Here is a 20899-nt window from a genome sequence, read left to right as displayed (position 1 = left end):
AGAAATGTATTCATTTTTCTTTTCATGTCAAATTTTTTTTAAGGCAAAAGTTCTGTTTGTTTTTGTGTTTCAAAAACTCTTTTAAAAAATTTAAATTTTTTTATTTTCTTCAAATTAATATGTTTTGGTGTTTTAGATTATTTTAATACGTTGATATCAAAAATAATTTTTTTAAAATAAAAAAAATATTATTTTAATATATTTATAAATAAAAAACACTTTAAAAAATAACCGTAACCACATTTTAAAAAAAATTCAAAAACCCTTTTCCTTCTTTTTTTTTTTTTTTTTAACATGTACCTGGGAATGTGGACATACTGGTTATTCTTCTTCTTTTTTTTTTCCATGCCAACTTTTTCTTTAACAACTGAAAAATTAAACCTACAGGTATTTTTAGATAAGCAAATGGTTTTAGCTGGGAACATCAGTAAAAAATAGTGGTTTAATGGAGGGACAAATTATTATTGTTGATAAAAGGCTAATTAAAAAAGCATATGTGTTCCCTCACGTGTAGTGTATGTATATGGGAGCAATTCGAGGATTTTTTCTACTGGCTTAACGCTTGAATTTACTATCTTTTCCTTATTAAATATTAATTCAAATTAAATTTTATAAATATTAAAAGAAAATTTTATTTTTTTAATGTGAAATTAAAAATCCATTATTTTTTTTAATGTGAAATTAAAAACCCACTAGAATAAATATATTTTATATTCACAATAAAAAAGTTATATTTTTTAAAATGTAATAAAAAAATTTTGTTTAAATATTTCAACTTAAAAAATAAAATATATCTTTTTAATATAGAATAAAAAATATTTTAAAAGAATATGTTAAACTTTATTATTTATAATATATAACTTATATATCTACATAAATTATTTTTTAATTTTTTCATGTTAAATAGTAAAATTTCAAAAATATGTTTTAATAATTATCTTGTGTTACACACAATGTTGTTAAAAAAGCAACTTAACTCTTAAAATCTTATAATTTTACGAGTCAACATGTATCTAACGTGTTAATTCAGATTAAAACTCGAAAACTAGTAAAATCGGTCAAACCCGGTAAAATCAGACTGATTTTATAAGTTTGAAAAAAATATAAAATTGTACACTTTGGTAATCGGTATCTTAACATGTTCATTGTTTTAAATTTATATCTTGCAAAACTTGTGCGAAATGAAAATCAAGGGCTTGATTTTGACTATTATTATTATATATTTTTTTTACGATATAAGTTATTTATGGATTTTATTTTCATAAAATTAAAATACCTATTCATTCTTTACAATTTCTTATGTAAACTATTAATATATCAATTGGCATATTACTCTATTTTAACTGATAAGTATATAGAATAAAAGTTGTAAATTGACATGCTTGACCCTTAGAGTAATTAATGTTAAATGGTCTACCAAAAATTTAAAAGGACTCATTTTTTATAAATAACGAAGTAAATGAGTTGATTTGTCCAAGAAGTAAAGGAATCAATGTGAATAAAATAAAAGTGTTTGGACTTTTCTATTATTTATTTTATTTTTATTTTTATTGTGTTATATTATTAATTATTATTTAACTGAAATTATTAATATATAATTAGTTAAAATATTTTACTTATGATTTTACAATATAAATTTATAACTTAAATTTATATTATACATTTTATATTGCATAAAAAAAAAATATTTTTAACAAACTTGATTACATGCCGATGTGGTTCAAGTTTAATAATTATCTCCATTACAATAGAGTTCTCTCTCTCTGCATGCTAAACTTCTGTAATCTCTCCGTAAAAAATCATCCCTCTTTCATTGGTATTGAACCCGCATAAAGCATGTTGCCGATCCGATTGCCTATTTATAGGACTAACCAGAAGAGAAGGAAGTTTGGATCGGCTGAAAAAAGGACAGCGGGGAAAGCTATCTAACATGGGAGAAACTTAGAATCAGTCTTCAAAAAACTTGGAACTGAGTCTGAGGATGTTGACAAAATTGAGGGCTAAATGAGGGAATTGCCTTACTGCATGAGAGTCCCACTTCAGGGTGGGACTGAAACCATGGAGGAACTTTTAAGCCACTCCACTGTAAATTCATGGAATTCAGGCGACTTTCTTCTCTGCTAAAAGATCTCTGGGATGCTGGTTTTATCAGTGTTTATGGACCATCTGGATGGAGAGGAACTTGATGCGGTTTGAGAATTTCAAGCTGAGTGCTAGAAGGTGCAAGATTAGGATCATGGAGTGGGTGTGTCGGAAGCCGCAATCCTATATAGAGTCACAATGGTGAACTCTGTTATTCAAGTTTTAAAATTATTCAAGTTTCAATGTCGGCGAAGCCCATCTATTATCATAAAAATATATCGGAGGGAAAGAAGATGGAAAATAATGGGGATAGGGTTTCTGGTTTTATTTTTATTTTTATTTTTTTGAAAAGAGAAGGCTATTTAATTTGTTATTTTAAATGAAATAATATTCTTTGTAAATAAATATATATTTTTATTAAAAAATTGGCATCAACTTTGTAATATATCATGTCAGCGGGTGATGATTTGATAGCTGATTTTATTAGTAGTGCAGGTTGCTAACTTATCCAACACATTTTGAGGTCATGCGTGGTCACAGAACAAATCCGTGAGGATAGTAAGGTCCAAAGCAAATAATATCTGGCAAATTAGGTCAGGTTATTACATTTGGTATCAGAACTGGTCTTATTGGCTGTCTGGTTGCGTTGATGGGATTGCCGGGCTCCTTAAAGGGATGGATTGTAATATCTCACATTGACGGGTGAGGATTAGGTAGCTGATTTTATTAGTAGTGTTGGTTGCTAATTTGTTAGACATGTTTTGGAATCACGCGTAGTTATCAAGAATAAATCCGTGAGGACGGTAAAGCTCAAAACAGATAATATATGGCAGGTTGGGCCGGACTGTTACAAACTTTTTGTGAAGTAAAATGTTATTTATCTAAACTTTAGTAAAAATTATAATTAAGTAATGGACACCATCATCGGTAGTTCTTCTAATACACAACACTTGATAATTTTTATGGTTGTGGTTTAAAAAAGTTGTTTTATAAACAATATTTTTAATTGATGTTGGTATGATATTTATATATGTTTGGTTAAAATTATGATTAAAATTGAGGTTGAACAAAAAGTAGTTTAATGTGTTTGGTTAATAATGCTTTTTAAATTGAGGTTATAAAATAAGTAAAAAAAATATATTAATATTGATGATTTTAAATTTAAATATTGTAGAATTAATTACTGCTATTACATTATGGAATAAATAATACTTTATATAAAATATTTTTTTATTATTCCATTAAACTATCTATAATTCCATTAAGTATAAAATTTATCCGATAAAAACTACAGTTTTCATAATTTTTTGAGAGTGTAATAAAATTAGATAAATTATTATCAAACATAAAATTGATATTATAGTGCGAGTGAATTTAATTCACTCTACACTAGTTTTTCGGGAAAAAAATATTGTTCACATCACAGTGCAAGTGAATTTAATTCACTCTAAACTAGGTTTTTTTTAAAAAAAACTGTTAAAAAAATTAACACGCTGAAAAAAAACTAAAACTGTTCACGTTAACAGCTGTTCATTGTTTTAAGTGAACAATCTGTTCATTGTTTTAAGTGAACAGTGCATTTCACTCGCATTGTTCACGTGAACAATGCACGTGAATTGCACTGCTCACTGAAACATTGTTTGAAGAAAAGCAGCTTAGAGCTACTTCGGCAAAATCATGTTTCAAACGTGAATTATAGTGGGCCCCACCAAAAACAAATTGTGTTTTTTAGGTAACCAAACATTTGTTTTGCTGAAACAACCACGCAAACAAACAGACTTGTTGCATTGCATACGTAAATGATTTTTTATTTTTTGTTTTATTTATTTATTTATTAAATTACCATATTATTCATAGGATCCAATAATTAATACGAAGAAACATTTATAAAATTATGAAAAAACCCGTAAAGTTTGATTTCAAGATAAATTAAATCATTACAATGGTCTTTAAAAGAGGCATGTTAATTTTCTTTTTAATTTTTAAAAATATTCAAGTAATTTTACTGTATAAAAAATTATAAGAAAAACCAAAATGCTATAAAAAGACAAATAGATCAATGTGATTCAAAGTGAATCGTACATCTGTTATATTACTCTTGCAACATTTTATTTTTATTTTTTTGTTAATAAAAAAAATCATTCAAAGCTATCCGCCGAAGCTTCTTAAATTTTAAAGGCTTTGCAGATCAAAGCTGGCAGAAATTAATGTCAGTCTAGGATGGATGGACATGGACCAACATAAGCGAAGTTGATACTGAGAATCACTTGTTAGGCAGCCGTCCATGGAAGTAACGAGTTGGACTGTTTGGAAAAGTAACGGTAGTGGTAATTTAAAGTATTTTTTTATTTAAAAATATATTAAAATAATTTTTTTAGTTTTAAAAAATTATTTTTGATATCAATATATAAAAATAATTTAAAAATATATAAAAAAATTTATTTTAAATAAAAACATTTAAATTTTTTAAAAATATATTTTGCACGAACTTTCTAATCACCAATAATTTTAACCGAAAAAAAAACCCTAGCATAAAACCAACCACCCTGCTTGAATTATTCTTCTTATTCTTTCTTCTTTTTTCCCGATTTGAAAGAATATTCCGTTACCAATAACCGTAACTTGGAGAGAACAAACGCAACCAGCCATCGAAAAACATCCGCTTGCTTAAATTCAGTTATTTTCTCATCAACAGTTACACTTACACCACTATAAAGGAAAAACTCATTTCTCTTCTCACCTTCGCCCTCATTTCGACAAAAATGGAAAACCAGCCGACGATCATGGTGACCAACGATGACGGTATCGACGCACCAGGACTGCGAGCGCTGGTTCAGGTCTTGGTCTCTACCCGGCGATTCCAGGTCCTTGTTTGCGCTCCGGACTCGTGCGTTCTCTCTATCTCCGAAATTATATAAGCTCTTTCTTGAATTGTAAAGTGTGGGAAGTTATTTTATTATTTGGTGAAAGAAATCGTTTTTTGCATGAGTTGATCGTGAATTTAGAATTAATTTTTTTATTGGATTAATTTGAAGGGAGAAATCAGCTACGAGCCATAGTATTACATGGCTTGAACCAATTGCTGCTCGACGAGTGGAAATTGAAGGAGCTACTGCCTATGCAATTGCTGGTTTGCTTGCTTCTTTTTTTAAAACATATATTAGAGAATAACATAAATTATATATTAAAATTTTATCTAATAATTTAAATTTTTAGATTAAGATAATTCTTTAACATGGTATCAAAGTTTTGATAACTAAGCAGTCACAAGTTCGAATCTCATCATTTCTATTTATTTGATAAAAATTAAATACAAGATAATATAGATCTATACAAGTTTTAAGTTTAAAAGGCTTTCACGATGTGTTAAAGAATAATATAAATCATATATTAAAATTTTACCTAACAGTTTAAATTTTTAAGTTAAGATGGTTCTTTAACAATATTTTTATTTTTATTTTTAATTCACTTTTAATTTTTTGTAACGACAATATTTGTTTTTAGATTAATTGCAAGAATTTAAAGAAATTAAAAAGTTTCGCGTTTTTTTTTATGTTATTGTGCAGGAACTCCAGCTGATTGTACTTCTTTAGGAATCTCCAAATCACTCTTTCCTAAAATTCCTGACCTGGTAACTCTCTCTTAATTCTATTTAACTTTAGCTATAAAAATGTTGATAATCTTCTCCTTTTTTTGGGTCATTAAAAATAATGCATTTGGATTTGCATCGCAATGACAAATCAATAATTTGATCACTCTTTGATGTTAGCTATAGAAATGTTTGATTATGTAGATTGGATTTTGTAAACAGGTAATTAGCGGCATAAACATTGGGAGCAACTGTGGTTATAACATGTTAGTATTAATTATATATTTTTGTTCTTTTCTTTTTTAAATAAATGTAGAATCTACATCTTTTGATATCTTGTCATTAATGTATTGTTGGTCTACTCAACTGCCCATTTATAAGTAAGAGTTTTTCTTTGGAGTTGCAGTGTTTACTCAGGAACAGTCGCTGGTGCTCGAGAGGCCTTCATTAATGACATACCTGCAATCTCTGTATCATATAATTGGTATACAGACATATTTTTCAGGCTACATAGCTAGATCAGTGATACTGTTATTGTTGCTTAGTATCTTACTACGTATCATGTGAATAGCAATTTGCTTCTCCCATATGACTGCTTGCTTGGTTGTACAGGTCTCGAGGTCAGAGCAATGTTGAGAACTTCACTCTTTCTGCTGAGGCTTGCATACCAATAATAACTGCGGTACTCGTTGAGAACAAGAATAAAACTTATCCTTTAAGGTGTTTTTTGAATATTGGTCTTCCAACAGATGTTGCTAATAATAAGGTAAATTGATAAATCCGAGACCAGGTTCTCAACATATCACAGTTGCATATGAAATCATGAAACATTTTGGCATTTTTGTTTATTTTGGATGCATCTTCTAGATTGAGCTACTTTGGTGTGTTTTCCAGAGAAGGGGTCGTGTCATTTTAAAGGATTTAGTCCTGATTTTTGCCTGGATTCGGCCTTCCATTTATTGATATTCCTTCAATGTTACAGCTGACCTAATTGCGCACACGCACACTTGTGTTTAGTGAAAGTATAACGCTCTAGTCTTTCATCTGAAATATGCACAAATGCCGCATGAATTTTTTCTGATTGATATTAGCAGATATCAAACATCATATCTCTTATGTCAGGTTAACTTTTTTTTTTCTTCATCATTTGCTGAAGTAATGAGTTTTTTTTTCTCTTAATCTTTTCAACTTTTAATCTCATGTTAGACGATGAATTTTTAGCCCAGACAGGTTTAAGGTTAAAGCTACGCTGCATAAAGATCCTAAGGTGTTGAATGCTGTATGGTCCCCTGTATGTGGTTATCATGATAATATCAAAAATCTGATTTGCACGTGATTCCTTCTAATTCTGTGAATGAATTACTGTAGCATGCCTAAGGAGGGCAAGGGAGGCACTGATTTTATAACTCATTTTCATTTTGTTCTTTATTGTGTTTGTTAATCGAAGTTTAGGACTTGCATGTTTTCTAGTTTTATCATTGATTTACTAATTCTTCCATGCTTTTAAATGAAAATTTAGATGTGCTATTTTTAACTGTTTCTTGTGCCTCCAAAAGGGGTATAAGCTGACCAAGCAGGGTAAAAGCATATATGAAATGGGGTGGAGCCAAGTTACTTCTGACATGCGAGGAGGGAAAATGTTATCAACAATGACAATGGATACGGATTCAACTGCACCAATAGAGACTGGTGCATTAAATTTATCACGAGACCATCTTTTGTTCAAGAGAGAAGTGAGTCTTTTTCCTTATTGCCTCTCCACCCCTTTATTTTTATTTGTGTTTCTACGTTGATATTCTTATAATTTTATTTGATCTAAACACTTTGAGTAAGCTATGATATATTGCCGCTTCAAGAGGAGATGGAAATAAACTTGATGGTAGGCTGCTGATTATGCATAAGCTGGAAATTATTGTGCTTTGTAAAGGAGTTGAAGATGGAAGGATATTGCTGTTAATAATCATTTGTTTTACCCAGAAAAGTTTTTTGTTCTTAGATTCCAAATTTAAATGTAATATGGTCTTTTCAATTCTTTAGGTATTAGAAGTGAAACTTAATGAAGGTGACATCGATGATGCGGACTTCAAATTTCTTCAGCAAGGATATGTGGGCATCTTTTCTTTACTTGTTTGAATCTTTCTGAGTAGAGAAGCACATGATTAACACGACTCTTTCATTTCATTTCAGATTACTGTAACTCCCCTTGGTGCCCTCTCCCATGCAGAGATAGGCTGCCACTCATTCTTTAAAGATTGGCTGCCAAGTGTTGGAGAACACCCGTCCGAGTCGTCCTTATAATCCTTGGAATCCGTGCCCAGTGAGAACAGCACAACACAAGCCTTGTAAGTAAGGATGGCAAGACAATGATATCAGAAATTTACTCCCTAATGTCATTCCTAAAATACGAATTGTTTCTATCTCCTTGCATGACCAGAAGCATTTGAAAACTTATTCTTTATGCCGTTCTACTTGGAAGTTTGGAACATACTTGCACTGCCCCACACCCCCCCCCCCCCCCAACAATGACATTGAGTATCCTCTGTTAACTGACAGGAAAAATACCTACTTTTTATTTAGCAATAGGTTTATTGGTTTTCTTGAAGGGCTAAATTGCATCTGGCCCCTATATCCATTTATCATCTTTACTAATTAGGAATCTTGAATAATTAGTGAGTTATGTGTTATGGTAACGGATCCTTTTTATTAGTCCCCCCTAACAGTCTCTGCTATAATTTGCTTATAAGAAATGCCTATAAACTGTACTCGTGTTTAATCTGCAATTATTATTTTAAAGAATAATTATGCTCTGGCCCTTCTTCAATTTGTCCCTGTATATCCTGTTGCTTGTTGTACATGGCCAAAATGTCTCTATGTTTGATATGTTGTTGGCAGTAATTTGTGGTATAACCTGAATTGATCTTGTCCGGGAAAGAATTCGGTGTCTAGCCAAGAAATTTGCCAACTGTTTTGACATGTCTAGGAGAGTACACTTAATGTCTAGTGATAGGCGGTCTGTAGATTCAGCTTATTGGGTCCGAAGGTTATGTAATGCGAGCTTGCTGAATTCAATGCTACAAATGTCCATGATTGATCCTTTCCCTTCATCACTGAATTCCTTTGTTCGATACTTTTTGCAAGAGCTCTATTTTGTATAGCATCGCTTCTAATATTTTGGTGCTGTCTGTTGACTGAAAAGTGGTAGTTCATGCAGGGCTGTTGCTTTTCAGCGGATCAAAAGGGCTTTTTCAACAGCAAGAGCGGACGAACTGATTCTTTGGGCTCCTTGCGTATCTGATGCAATTTTTTTTACCTGCCTCCAGCTTACGATACATGCAATTGCACTCTTTTCCAATAAAAAATGTCATAAATGCTCTGAAAACTTTATTTAGCAATAAGAGCCCGTACTATCTGTTCCAAACCCGTTGGTCAAAATGGTAATAATTTGTGTGTTTGCTTCAAGTTACTATGAGAATTTTATGAACTCAAATCGTGGAGCTATAGCGTTTCAAAAAAAAAATGTTAATTTTTTATGAATTCTTTATCCAAGGTGTATTTTTAAAATTGTCTAAAAAATATATATTGTTAAGATGATATTTTTACAGTTAAAAAAAAATACTTAATCTAATCTTTTAAAATAAATTCAACATGTTGCATGTTAAAAACCGAGGAGGAATTCCCGGCGTTGTTGATTTAGAAGAAATTTTATAGTGCTTAATGAGTAATTAGTGGTATTCTTAACTAGTGGTATTCTTTTAGTTACTCGTTGAATTCATTTTAAAAGAAAAAAAATAATACCTTGAACCCACTTTAAAAGAAAAAAAAATACAATTAGAAGAGAAAAATCCTAAAAGAATATATTTTTATTTTTTTTTATAGATCATGAGTTATATTTTTTTTTTCTCTTTATGTCTGTCTTTTTTTTAAAAAATGAATCAAAAAAAAAACCAATAAGATACCATTAATTATTGCTTGATCATCATAAATCTTTTGGTGACTTATTTGCATTCTTTTGTTTAAAGAAACTATAATGAAAATCAAAAATAATTTTCAATTATTAGGTACTTACCCGCACAACCGACCTTTCTTCCCCCCAAGGTTCATGTCCATTTTTTTTTATATATGAAAAGCAATTCGGATTCAGCTATATTTTCTTGGTAGACAAATCAAGATTGTTAATCTGTATTGGCTTGGCTTTTTAGTTTAGTCAAAGCCATATGTACGTGTCATATTTAAAATATAATGCACATTTGAATTTAAAAAAGGTTCCATGTGCCACGTGTAAATCCAACTCAAATTAATATGAAGCAGTTTCCCCAACGATTTCCTAGACAAATTGAATGAACAGAACACCAGCGGGATTGATAGCTAGGAATAATAATAATAATAATAATTGAAGAAGAATTTATTATAGAGTTGAAAATCATGCAGGTTAACCCATCCATTCTATAGTTTTCCAAAGTCAACTTCAGGTTGATATGAAAAGAAGAAACAAACTGCTACACCCAACTGCTGAAACCGACAAAGCAACAATAACAAAGCAAATTGGAGAGAAATATAGCCATCTTTCACCCAATGCCTCTTAATTGAATGTCTTTCTTCACTGACTAAGATTGTTTATATTCTTCGAATTAAGACTCTTTCAGGGTCGGTGTTAACCATCTGCATATAGTTTTTGTTTTTTTTTTTTTTAAACAAAGAAAAGAAAACGAGCATGAATTTTGCGGAAAAAGCTATGTTCTAATATATAGCTCAGATGACAAGGAATCAATAAGCAAACTACAAAAACAAAAATCCTTTCAAGAGATTATAGAACAAGATAAATATCTTATGTACATGAGTGGACATCTCTTAGTTTTTTGGGAACTCTGTACTTGTGTAGGCCTTCATTGTTTTGATGGCAAAGAAGGGGTATTTGACTCCACTAGTATTGACCATAGGACATGCACATCTTCATACTGGCAGGATTTTACATCCTCGTACAGAATGTATATTCCTCTTCCTGAAAAATAATGCAAACAAATTGCACTTAAGTAATTGCATAATCAAGGATGAAGCATAATGAATTGCAGCAAATCAAGCAAATATTTCGAGGGAGTCTTTGGCGGCAAGTTATAAAGAAATTTACAAATGGATTCTTATACAAACTAGAAGAGTTGGTTTTGGATGAGTGAATCTCCCGAGTAATTTGGGACTGGTTTTAAATTCATGAGAAAAGAAATAAAAAGAAAGTTAATGCCAGAAGAAAGATGCATGGATGGAACAATTAGACGAACTAAAACCATGCAGAAACTAGCTATAGCACAGAGAAGACAGTATGATAAATGCAGTTATAGGTGTGAAGAACATACTATTCTTTGGAGTTGAGTGTAGACGAAACCACAGCTTCTTCAATGGAGAGAGGAGGGATTGCAGCCACCCCATTTGGAGAAGTGGGCGTGTCTCATCTACAGGTGAGAGAACGGGAGGGAAAAAAAACAAGACAGGAGAACTGTATATATGGTTTGCTTAGACAAGGGTGAAGTACTTAAGGCCAAAACTGTTGCTAGCCAAGACACATTCTTGAATCCCCAATCATGCATTTCACATTTTGCTCTCGGTGCAATGTCGTTGTCAAACCCTTTTTCCCTTGTAGCAGAAGAAGCCACCTCACCAATCAGCAGTGCTCTGTACACCTCCATGAACTCTCTTGATCCCTAGCCCATATCTTCTCTTACTTCACTTAAGCCCCAAGCCTCTCTTCTGAAGTCTTTTGATCTATTGTTTTATAACAAGTTTTTGGATAGCACAGTACACTCGTGTGGGGTTTCTTTGTGTTTCAAGTAAACATAAGCTCCTTTCAAGAGTCTACTACAAGAATCTCATCCCGTATCTCCACTTGTCCATTGGGTGCCTTTAAAGTGCAACTGTGCCTTCAAAGTGTTACTTTCCTCTGGCTGACTGGAAAGTGAGATTTGTAGGAGACGAGTTAACCAGAAATGCTAAGCTTTGTCCATGAAATTGATATTTTCCAACATCTCATCAGTTAAATGCTTATAGAAGAGATATCTGGAGAGTGAATAACTGGTCACTGTTGAAGCATCGGGCTTAGCTGACGTCCCTTGAGGTACGAGAGCCAATGGTTGTGACAATGAAGACTCTCTTGCGTCTCAAAATGGAAAAATAAACTCTTTTAGTCTTCCACTCAGATGAGACATTTATGCCAATATGCTGAGAATCTTTACATACATACATACAATTTTGCCATGTAGCGCAGGCCAGGGGAAGCCATTTTTGAGGTCTCGGCGCTGGTTTTAATCTATAAGCCCATCTCGGTAAAAGTTGGGCAGTCAAGTATGGGCTAACCGATTAAAGAGCCTTAATATTTTCTGAGGCCTCCAATTTCTTCCTCCATTATATACAGAACATGCTGGAATGGGCCTGCTTTATATAGTGCAGGTTTGCCCATCTGGAATACCGCGACGGGAGTGTAATCATTGCCTAGTTTTCTAGGCGGATATGCGCCACCTCCCAACAATTATTTAGGAGGAATACTATTAACTTTCCCTTCCAAATTCGTGTTCTTTTTTAATATTTGTTTGGTAATGCCAGTCTTTTTTAATTAAAAATATATAAAGATAAATTCTAGGAAATTATGTTGAATAATTTCCCCAACTCGTTTATTTTCCTCCCCCCGATCTCTTCCTGCGCGCTGCTATTGAGGTGTTGATCATCGTGACCCCCGTCACTGTGTTTTCACTCTGCAGCAAGATTTTGTAGGAATAAAAACTAGGCATAGAGTTAGAATACATACAAGGTGCTAGCATACAAAGATACGATGGAAGCGTTTAATGGTGGCAATTCTGGCGACTGCATTCCCACGGGAAAACTGCACAAGGAGGCACTGTATTAACCAGGATGTAATAATCTAAGTGAGTGTACAATTGAAGTAACCAGGCAACATCAAATCCAAAAGAATCAATATCGCATTATGTTGCAGGCGAAAAGGAGCTTAATGCCATCGAACATGGCCCATAATTTGGGTCCTGGATATTGCACCCTGCAGAATCTTGTACTCGTGATGGGAGCCAATATCTCAATGTGCTCGGACTTGATTTAAAGATTATGTACTAGTAACTTCCTTTACTAAAGCAGTTTTTTTTTGCTGTTGATAGGTTTAGTAGCAGTTTTTTTTTTTGCTGTTGATAGGTTTAGTAAAGCAGTTTTGTTTTTTGCTGTTGATAGTAAAGCAGTTTTTTGCTGTTGATAGGTTTAGTAAAGCAATTTTAAGTATGAATAACTCCATTTTCCCCTCAGTTGTAAATGGTAAAGGCAAAAGAAATGGTGAATGCACCTTCCCAGGTACTCCATGCTAGCTTTCATATAAATGGAGCCCTTTATTCAATTTGTTTTTCAAATCATGCTATTGTTGATAATTTAATTCTAACGTGTGTAATGGATAATAAATATTTATTGAATACTTGAAATCCAATGAATAATTTACGATTATCTAAATTTTTTATATAATAATTAATAAATATAATATAAATATCAAGAAATCCGACTACGATATTTAATATCATCCCTATTATCATACCATTCATGTTCACGTCTTTTAAACGAGTCCTTTTTTCATGAAAAAATGCCATTCAACCAACAAAATCTAAAAATTAATTTTGAAAGCAAAAGATTTTCTTGGTATGAACTCATGTCATGACTCGCAAATAAACTCATGTGATGACTTTCACGTAAGAGTTTAACACGTGTAGCTGTTAAGAGAAACTAGTAAAATTAGAATTATTTTTTTAAAAAAAAATCCTCAGATCCTAATTAATTATATCATGTACAGGTCAAGCAACCATGAACTTTTTATAATGAGTTGGAATCAATCAACCAATGAATTAATTAGCATATTATTTTCAAACTATTTTTACTTCTACGTAGAGACACTCCTTTAAAATTAATCATACAGCAAGACAAAAAAGGATTTCAAATAAAGAAATTCATTGAGTTTTTAGTGTGAAAAAAGGAAAAGAATTAAAAAAAAAATAGTATAAAATGTTTGTTTCTTTAGCTTCTTCTTCTTCTTCTTTTTTACCTTGGGCTAGAGAAATCGTCCTCCATCACATACTACACAGTGATTGAGTTTAAACAAGCTTCACTTAAGAAAATTATCAGATATTACATCAAATTAACCTGTATCCATGTATGCTTGTTTAGTTGAAAAGGAAAAATGCAAATGATCGCCGGAGTTGGGATCCTCCACCCTTTGAATGGTTATATTATATAGGCGTATGCTTGTTTGACCTCCGCATGCAAGGTTGTGCTAGGCCATCAACTGCTCAATGTATGCTCTGTGTATGGAGACTGGAGAGGGTCCTACGGGATTGAGCGGCGTTGGATTTGCGTGACGGAAAAGGGACCAGCTGGAAATGAAGAAGCCAAGCTCAAGCCAGTGAGTGAGGATGTGTTTAGCTTAATTAGTCTAATACTAACATCTCCCACGGCCAGCTCGGCACTTCAATCACAATTACTTGCTCATAGTGAGTGTTAATTCAGTGTAGGTTAACGAGTATCGACATCTTTTATTTTGTTAAGAGATCTCTAATTCTTTTTTTTTTTTTTAATATAACTGGAAAAAAAATCATATCGGTGGCTGTGAAATTTGAAGTAACAAAGAATTCAGAGCCCTCGGAAGAATATTAGATTTTTTTTTTGTCGAGATCGAGCACAACTTTTTTAACAAAAGCTAAAAAGAGACTGCCTAGCTACAGTTGAGGACTATAACGCGTAGAAACTTCTCCTGATTAATATTTTGTTTATTATTTTTTAAAAGTATTTTTTGTTTGAAAATATATTTAAATAATATTTATTTTTATTTTTAAAAATTTATTTTTGATATCATTATATTAAAATAATATAAAAAAATTAAAAACACGTAAAAAAACAAAAAAACAAATGGAATCTGAGATATCCTCCCTTTGCTTCTTTTACCATGTGGGTGTTTTTGTATTTCTTTTATGATGGAACTTAAAACAAGCAGGGGATGGAACGCAACGGGAGACTTTTTCTTATAGTGGAGGGTCCTGGCCTGGCCATGGTGCAGTCACAGAGGCATATGGGTCCCGTAAACCATGTGAAAATCCATATGAGCTGTGGTCAACAAGAAAGCCCACAAATTGGAGAGGTCATGCATGAAATCACATCATAAAAGCTCTTTGTGTATTTATTTATCTTTTGTAACGGTTCCTTGAAACCCAGAAACGGTCCTTCACTTGGGTCACCAGCTCCAATCTGCATGATCTTTTTTTCCATTTCTCCCATGACACTTCAGCTTTGCCTTTTACAACGTTAGAAAACACATGGCTTCACCCTTTCCACTGCAATTCAGAGAGCTATAATGAAGAAAAAGAAAAAAAAGGAGAGAAAATATGGGCCAATTCCATCAGAAGGATCACAGATATACCTCTATAATTTTCACGAACATCATGTAGCTGGTTATAAATACTGTATTAGATGGAGGTGGTCATTTCTTTGTCTCTCTCTCTTGAGCTATCCATGGAAGTGGCTCTGTCATCTGGGGAGATTTATCGACTTTTTGCAGGGGTGATTGCTTGTCATGTTTGCATGTTAGTCGGTGGAAAAGCTTGAGTAACCTTTTATTTTTCACTAGGAGGTTTTACAGTTAAAATTTTGGGTAAATCTTATAAATCGCTTTCAATCACATCAGTATTTTTAATTTTGTCCTCGCAGGTTCTTCTATCGATTTTGTCCTTTAAGTTTGAAAATTTTTCAATAAAATTTTGTTATCTATATTTAATCATAGAATCCATCCAAATTACGCATTTCTAAGAAGGAAAAAAAAACGTCATTTTATAGAGAAATTGGTTTTTTTTATTTGTCAAGGAACGCTGATAGAAGGCCCCAATCGAGTGATTAAGATTATTTAAAGATAAAATTGATATAAAATGTGTTTGGTGACAAAATTGATACTAATCCAGTTATTGGAAAACATTTTTGAGGTTTGCATAACATTACAGTGATTCAATGTGATAATCCTCATTTTCTTTTAATTCTAACCTAAAATCCAAGCCAGCTAAAACTCATTAATTTTAATATTTATTTTTGTATTTTAAAAATATTTTAAACTTTATTTTCCTTGTTTTATTTTTTTTCAAATCTTTTTAATATATTAATTTCAAAAATAATTTTTTAAAAAATATATATATTATTTTAATATATTTTTAAATAAAAATACTTTTAAAAAAACACGCACTTTAAAATATACTCCGGCCATATATCTTAGCATATATTTTTTACCCTTGTATAGCATATAGCTAAACAGACTCTTACAACCTTTCACGTTAAGAGTATGCTTGTTAGTGTGGTAGCAATTGCTTTTCAAATAACTTTTCATGCCGAAATGCATGTCAATAATATTTTTTTATTTTTTAAAAATTATTTTTGACATCAGCACATCAAAACAATCCAAAACACAGAACCATATTAAATTTTAACAAAAAAATTTTAAAATTTTTTAAGAACGCGGTTTGCACCGCGTTCCCAAACAGTTTCTAAGTTTGGTGGTCTTGGAGTCTCGTTAATAGACTTTACTCTAAGAATATGTTTAATATTATGGTAATTTTGGAGGTTATAATTTTAAAAAGTTATTTTATAAAAAGTATTTTTATTGAAGTTAGTTCGATATTTATATATATTTGGTTAAACCTGTAGTTAAAGTTGAAATTGAATAAAAAGTAGTTTAATATGTCAGGTTAAAAATACTTTTTAAATTGAGGTTATAAAATAACAAAAAAAATGTATATTAATATTGATGGTTTTTAATTTAAATATTGTAGATTTAACTACTACTATTACATCATGAAATAAATAATATTTTATATAAAATATTTTTTACTATTCTATTAAACTATCTATATTTCCATCACGTATGAAATCCATCCGATAAGGATTACAGTTTTCATGGTTTCTTAAGTGTGTAATAACATCAGGTAAAATATCATCAAGAACAAAATTGAGATTGTGATAAAATTCTGTAAATAATTCGTCATCGTGTAATATCCTTTTAATTTATGTAGTGTCGTTGAATAATATTAAATACTAGTTTTTTGAATAAAACACAATTAAAAATAAAAAAATAAACTTTTTATTTATTTTACTGAATCGAATCCCATTCAATACATTTAGATTTGGGCTGATTGCCTTCGTTTTAAATGTAAATTATATTAGATCTCATAAGCAGTAAATTATATCAAATAGTTATTTTTTATTGTTTGCGTTAAAAACAGAAGCAATCTTATAAATAAACACACTCTAATAAAACAAAAAAAGGTTCACGGTCCATTTATTTCTTCAGCAGAAAAAATCAGTAGCTTTCGTTATATCTCCGGCCTAAAACCTGGCATCGGCAACGTCACATTTATGTTTTTAAACTTTTTCGTTACTTCTCCATAGTTTTTCACATCAACAGCAGTAGTTCGTATTAAGTATTAACTAAAACTTCAAATTCCGTTGCAAAAAATCATGTAGAAATCACAGAATATTCACTGTTCATTGTTGTAGCAATGCAATGACTCTTGTGCCATTCCAAGCAAAAAATGAGAATCTTATAAATCGGAGGTAATTCGATCTTCTTGCATGACTTGTTGGGGGATAAATGTAACCTTTTCACTTTTTAGGAACAAAAAAAATAACTAAATTACCTTTCAGATTGGATTTCTTTAAGCTATCGGTTAAGAGTATTTAAGTTTTTTAAAATTTTAAAATATAATAATAAAAAGTATCTGCCCTTGGAGTAAAAACAATAAAACATGCACGGGTCCTTTTGATCTTTTCACATATAGGTTTTTCGTTAATTTGAGAACCACCAGCAGTAATTTGATTTTTTAAAGTTAATTAATTAATATTAATTCTTGATCTTTTTATAAAAATTTTATTTATTTTTTATTTAGTCTTTCAATTTTAATTTATCGTGTATTATTTTTTCCAATCCAGTCCTTGTTCTTTTGATTTGTTATTTTTTTCCTTGACTCTTTTGTAAAAGTTTTATTGGTTTTCAATTTCATCATTCAATCTAAGTTTATAGTCTATTATTTTTCTAATTTGATCCTCATACTTTTGATTTTTTTTTTCTTGTTGAAGTTATTTTTCTTTTCAATTTAACCCTTCAATCAAGAATTTTGAGTTCTCCTCTAATTTATTTTTTATTTTGATTTTCATCCATATTTTTTTAATTGTCATTTTTTTAATCTTAAATCCTTTTGTGCAATTGATTTTTTTCCTATAATTTCACCATTCAACATTTGATTTATTAAAGATTGGGCTTCATAGCTTCTCCATTTATGATTTTTCTAGTCTAGTGATCCAGGTCACGGATTTGAAAAATTAAAGCAAGTTGACAGTTTTGACTTATTTTCTTCTTTTTTTTATTCTTTGACATCGTTTTTTTTCTTAAGATTGGCTTTGTGGGTTTCTTCAGTTTCTTTTCTATCAGGTTATTCTAATTTTATGATTTGAACAATGAGTTTTACGAATTAACCCGAGTTGACTCACCTATTATTACCTGGTTGATATATCTATCATGTTATCTCGAGTTGAATCGGGCTAATTTTTCTATCATTGTTTGTTATCCAATTTTGTACTTTTTCATTTTTTATGTAAAAAAAACATGTCAGAAAAGCTTGGATATTCATTTTTTTTGCTGAAATAAATACATGACCTGTAGTGAAACACGTGTTAAACATGTAGTTAACAAAACATTAAAAGAGATGGCGCTTTCTCCATGCACTACCTCACAAAAGCATTATTTATTTCAATAGTGCTTTGAAAATTTATTTTTATTTTTGCACGTTTAATCTTCATCTAACCATTTTTGTCGATTGAGAATATTGCTTTATAATATATTTTTATTTGTTTTATATAAGGTTATTTCAATCTCATGACACGGGTTACAATTTTGGTTATAATTTTAATAGATCAACATAATTCATTTTTTAGCTAGATTTTTATGATATTTTTCTAATTTCATAATCCATGTTATAGTTTGATAGATTATGATAATGTGATTTAGGTTATTTTTTTCATTACTTGTTTTTTAAGAATAAAATTATAACCAGCGGCAAAATCACGGATTAAATAGTAAGCATATCTCCGCTTGTTGTTTCGTTTCCTGAATTTTTTCTGCCGAAGGGACATCAGGGGTCAGAACGTGTTTTCGTGTTCGGCCATTGCAAATTTCAAAACCAAAATAATGCTCTCACACTCCCTCTACTGTAGTTGATTTGAATAAAGACCCCGTACTGTTTCTGAGCATTGATTTGCATCCTCCGTAAGATGAAAACAATGAAAAACTTATAATGGACCCTTTCTATAATTTTTCATACACTAAACACACATCTGTGCATTAACATTTAAAATCAAGGAATTGCCTCGATTTATGCCCAACAATCTCTATAGTTATACATACATATTCATCCCTCGTCAAACCAGTTAATTTCTAGCCAAATTAGTTGTCTAAAATTCTTCCTAAGTGAGTATTTGTGAGCATGTAAGGGTCAGTACTTCAATGGTGTTTTTATTAGTTTAAGGATGATTTCAAATGTCAATTAAGTGCTCACTTGAGCAATCAACAAACTAAAGATAGATGAAACGGGGGGTTGTGGTCTTTATCCAAACTGTCTACAAGTTCAGGGAATGGATGTCATAATTTTAAAATAATAATAATAATAATAATAATAATACCCTGTGCATATAGATTTTATTAGAAATAAAATCCCCACTTCGTTCGGCCTAGGAACCAAACAGGACCCGTCCATTGTCCGTGCTGTCCAGATCAAACATATCAGAGGACAAAAAGGCCCTAGCAATAAATCTGGCTATTGGCCATTCTTCATCTGCTGCACTGTTTTCCTTTTCACCTGAGACCATTCTTAATATATATATTTGCTAACATCATAGAGCGGTTCGTGACTGCGTTTCAAAAAGGGTCTTATTAAAATTTTGATTTTTTTTGCTTGAGTTTTTTTTTTCTATTTTTATATTGTTTTGATATATTAATATTAAAAATAACTTTTTTAAAATAAAAATATATTATTTTAATACATGCCAAAAAAGAATTATTGTAAAAAATAATCACTACTATATTTTAAAACACCATTCGGATTCCGCATTCATGTGGACGAAGAAAAAGAAGATAGAAGCCAGAGAGGGAAGCACTGTTGTATAACATGTCGTTTGAATTTAAAAGGTGCAATGATTCATCCATGATAAAAACGTATCTATATTGGTTGGGGTCGTGAGGGACTTGCGTGGAGGGAGGGAGGGAGGGTATGGCGTTTCAAAATTTGAAATCCCACACAAAGTAGGTGAATGAAAAACAAGGATTAAGGAAGCAACTTTAGGACAATAGGGCCACGTGGGATGGGTATGAAGGCAACAAAATCATATCCCAAAGTCATCATGCCCCATGTAGCCAACCACACAGGTACTTTAATATGCAAACACAACTGGTTTTACTTTAAAATAACGGGAGAGAAAAAGGCCTTAATTAGGTGGTAGGGAGTGATCGAGCAGTGGAATCTCTCCCATATTTGAATGTAGACAAACGAAAACGAAACAAATCTCTCACTAAATAACACTTTGATATTTAATTAGCACCATAAAGCTTACACTTTACTTTGGAAAGCCCAATTTACCAGCCTAAACTACGCTTTGGCTATCTTAAGCCCCACATCCCCACCCTCCTTCTCTGACGTTTAAGACGACTGCTTGCTTTTTCTTGTGGAATCGCATGTTTCAACAGCTAGCTAGTTCCTTTCTTTCCATTTTTTTTCTAGTAGAAACTCTTGTAATGTAACGACAAGGACTAATTTTGGTTGATTAAGTTAGCTAATTAACGTCGCCCTCCCTTTTCAAACCTTTTATTTTATGCATGCACTCGGTCGGTCTTATTCTCTACTGTCAACATATTTTATGAAGGGTCAAGATAGAAAAATCTTAGATATATTTTGTGATTATTTAAGTTCTTGCTGTATTAGAAATATTGCTGTAGTGCAGAACCACAGTGGATCGAGGGGATTAAATAACGGTTCAATGCGACGGGAAACTGGCAACCAAAGTCTTCTACCTCGTGTGGGTAAGGTGATATCCTGCATGCTCAAATAAAATAAAACCATGCCGTTTTATGCATGTAGGATATCAGAAATTTAGCATGGAGGGGTAATAAACTGAGTG

At 31.5% G+C, this 20899-nt stretch overlaps 1 protein-coding gene and 1 long non-coding RNA gene across 4 annotated transcripts; one reads left to right on the top strand and one right to left on the bottom strand.

Moving 5' to 3' along the window:
* Positions 1-4692: 4692 nt before the first annotated feature.
* Positions 4693-9130, top strand: LOC133696957 (uncharacterized). 3 transcript variants are annotated; one of them, XM_062119258.1, is made up of 10 exons: positions 4693-4969; positions 5118-5212; positions 5649-5713; positions 5894-5937; positions 6078-6155; positions 6284-6437; positions 7228-7404; positions 7709-7777; positions 7859-8013; positions 8874-9130. In XM_062119258.1, exons 1-9 carry the CDS (start codon positions 4845-4847, stop codon positions 7967-7969), a joined length of 918 nt encoding a protein of 305 aa, XP_061975242.1. In that variant the 5' UTR covers positions 4693-4844; the 3' UTR covers positions 7970-8013; positions 8874-9130. The 3 variants fall into 3 exon arrangements, with proteins under 3 accessions (XP_061975242.1, XP_061975243.1, XP_061975241.1); XM_062119257.1 differs by having other exon boundaries at positions 4696-4969; positions 8883-9130; XM_062119259.1 differs by lacking the exon at positions 7709-7777 and having other exon boundaries at positions 8883-9130.
* A 1257-nt stretch (positions 9131-10387) lies between these two features.
* LOC133698018 (uncharacterized) lies at positions 10388-11363 on the bottom strand. Its single transcript, XR_009842979.1, has 2 exons — positions 11020-11363; positions 10388-10670 (listed from the first exon to the last, which is right to left on the bottom strand). It is a non-coding gene; the product is annotated as an uncharacterized LOC133698018 (long non-coding RNA).
* Positions 11364-20899: the final 9536 nt, after the last annotated feature.

Source organism: Populus nigra, chromosome 6, assembly GCF_951802175.1.
Source record: "Populus nigra chromosome 6, ddPopNigr1.1, whole genome shotgun sequence".
NCBI lineage: Eukaryota > Viridiplantae > Streptophyta > Magnoliopsida > Malpighiales > Salicaceae > Populus > Populus nigra.
The sequence above is the reverse complement of the archived record's forward strand: the minus strand, read 5'-3'. Positions and strand labels throughout refer to the sequence as shown.

What these genes read in the sequence shown, in the direction of transcription:
- LOC133696957 (XM_062119258.1), top strand. Translation starts at nt 4,845, where the DNA reads ATGGAAAACCAGCCGACGATCATGGTGACCAACGATGACGGTATCGAC. An exon ending in AGCAACTGTGGTTATAACAT is followed by an intron (nt 5,938 to 6,077) that starts GTTAGTATTAAT and finishes TTGGAGTTGCAG; the next exon opens with TGTTTACTCAGGAACAGTCG. An exon ending in ATCTCTGTATCATATAATTG is followed by an intron (nt 6,156 to 6,283) that starts GTATACAGACAT and finishes TTGGTTGTACAG; the next exon opens with GTCTCGAGGTCAGAGCAATG.